General features: G+C 66.1%; 2 protein-coding genes across 2 annotated transcripts in view; both read right to left on the bottom strand.

Annotated features, from left to right (window-relative positions):
- Positions 1 to 1065, bottom strand: part of H696_02122 (hypothetical protein) — a gene marked incomplete at both ends in the record, with an annotated part of 1685 nt that extends 620 nt beyond the window's left edge. Inside the window, 2 exons of the mRNA XM_009496018.1 lie at positions 75 to 235; positions 454 to 1065. Of these exons, the coding sequence (XP_009494293.1) occupies positions 75 to 235; positions 454 to 1065 (773 nt within the window). The remainder of the gene's footprint in view (positions 1 to 74; positions 236 to 453) is intronic.
- Positions 1066 to 1215: 150 nt separating this feature from the next.
- H696_02121 (hypothetical protein) overlaps positions 1216 to 1420 on the bottom strand; it is a gene marked incomplete at both ends in the record, with an annotated part of 8667 nt that continues 8462 nt past the window's right edge. Inside the window, one exon of the mRNA XM_009496017.1 lies at positions 1216 to 1224. Within this exon, the coding sequence (XP_009494292.1) occupies positions 1216 to 1224 (9 nt within the window). The remainder of the gene's footprint in view (positions 1225 to 1420) is intronic.

The following is a 1420-nucleotide window of genomic DNA, read 5'->3' as shown; positions in this document are numbered from 1 at the left end:
GAGAGAGAGAGAGAGAGAGAGACTGTCAGAGGCGAGAGGAGGAAGGAAAAGGAGCCAAGCCAGGGATGACGCACGATTTGGACCAGTTGCTATCGGCCTCCAGCATCTGGGCCACCTTGGCGCGAGTCTCCGGATCGGAGCGCGGCACACCAGACAGCCCACCGAGTAGGATGTTCTGCAGGTAGAAGCCAGCCCCGCCGACGATGATCGGCGTGCCACCGCGCGCGACGATATCCTATTGCACGACACCGCAAGGGAAGGGGAACGCGAGGGCAGAGACGTTAGCAAGCGGCGGATACCCACCAGTGGGCTGGGCAGGCGATGGTCACTCGGCCAGACAGACACACATGCACACAGATACATGCAAAAACACACACACACACACACACACACGGAAACAGACAACAGGCAACAAGCCCCAACACCAAGAAGGGAAGAGACAAGAACACGCACCTCGATCGTTTGCAATGTCCGCTGGTAGTAGTCCGAGCTGTTCATGGTCTCGTTCGGGTCGACGAAGCCGAACAAGTGGTGCGGGACCTGCTCGAAGAACTCCGGCGGCGGGGTGGATGTGCCAATGTGCAGGCCGCTGTAGGCCTGGAAGACATCGGCCGACACGATTTCGCCGTTGGGGATGTGGCCGAACTTCACCAGATCCAGGGCCATTTGGGACTTGCCGATGCCAGTCGGCCCGGCCAGCACCAAGACCTTGGGCCCGGGCGGCTCGGCCGGCTGAGGCATGGAGAAGCCGGAAAATTCGCGATCTAGCCTCTTCAGAAAGTCCACAGTGGCGGTGTTTCCCAGCCGCGGCGAGGGGTTCTGCCGATCGGGCTTCACAAGGTTCTTCAGATCGCCCGACGGCTTGGGGGACCGCTGCCGGCGGGGCTTTTGCGCGGCCTCCTTCAGCTGGTGGGAGCCCGCCGCTCGATCAGCATACCAGCGCTGGGCCGCCAACGGCCCGGCCGGCCGGCAGACGACGGCGGCCGCCGTCACAGCCGCCGGCACAGTCCGCCGCAGCGAAGCCGCCACGCGCGGCAGAAGTGGGCCCAACCCGGAAAGTAGCATGTGGGGCCGGAAGAAAAAAAAGCCAGATGGGAAAGCCGATGCAGGCAAAGGGGGGAGGGGAAAGGGAGGAGAAAGAGGGGGAGGGAGGGAGGGAGGGAGGGAGGGAGAAAGGGAGGGTCTTGTGTGGCCAGCGAGGAGGGAGAGACACGCTCAGTGATCCTTGGCGATGGCCCCGCCAGCGGGATGCCTCCCGGAAAAGGCCCGGGCGATCGCGTCGCCACAAGGTTACCGCTCCTCCCGGAGAAAGGCGCCGCACGAGGCCACCCCCCCCCCCCCCCCCCCCCCCCCCCCCCCCCCCCCCCCCCCCCCCCCCCCCCCCCCCCCCCCCCCCCCCCCCCCCCCCCCCCCCCCCCCC

This window comes from Fonticula alba, assembly GCF_000388065.1.
Source record: "Fonticula alba strain ATCC 38817 unplaced genomic scaffold supercont2.3, whole genome shotgun sequence".
NCBI classification, from domain to species: Eukaryota; order Rotosphaerida; family Fonticulaceae; genus Fonticula; species Fonticula alba.
The sequence above is the reverse complement of the archived record's forward strand: the minus strand, read 5'-3'. Positions and strand labels throughout refer to the sequence as shown.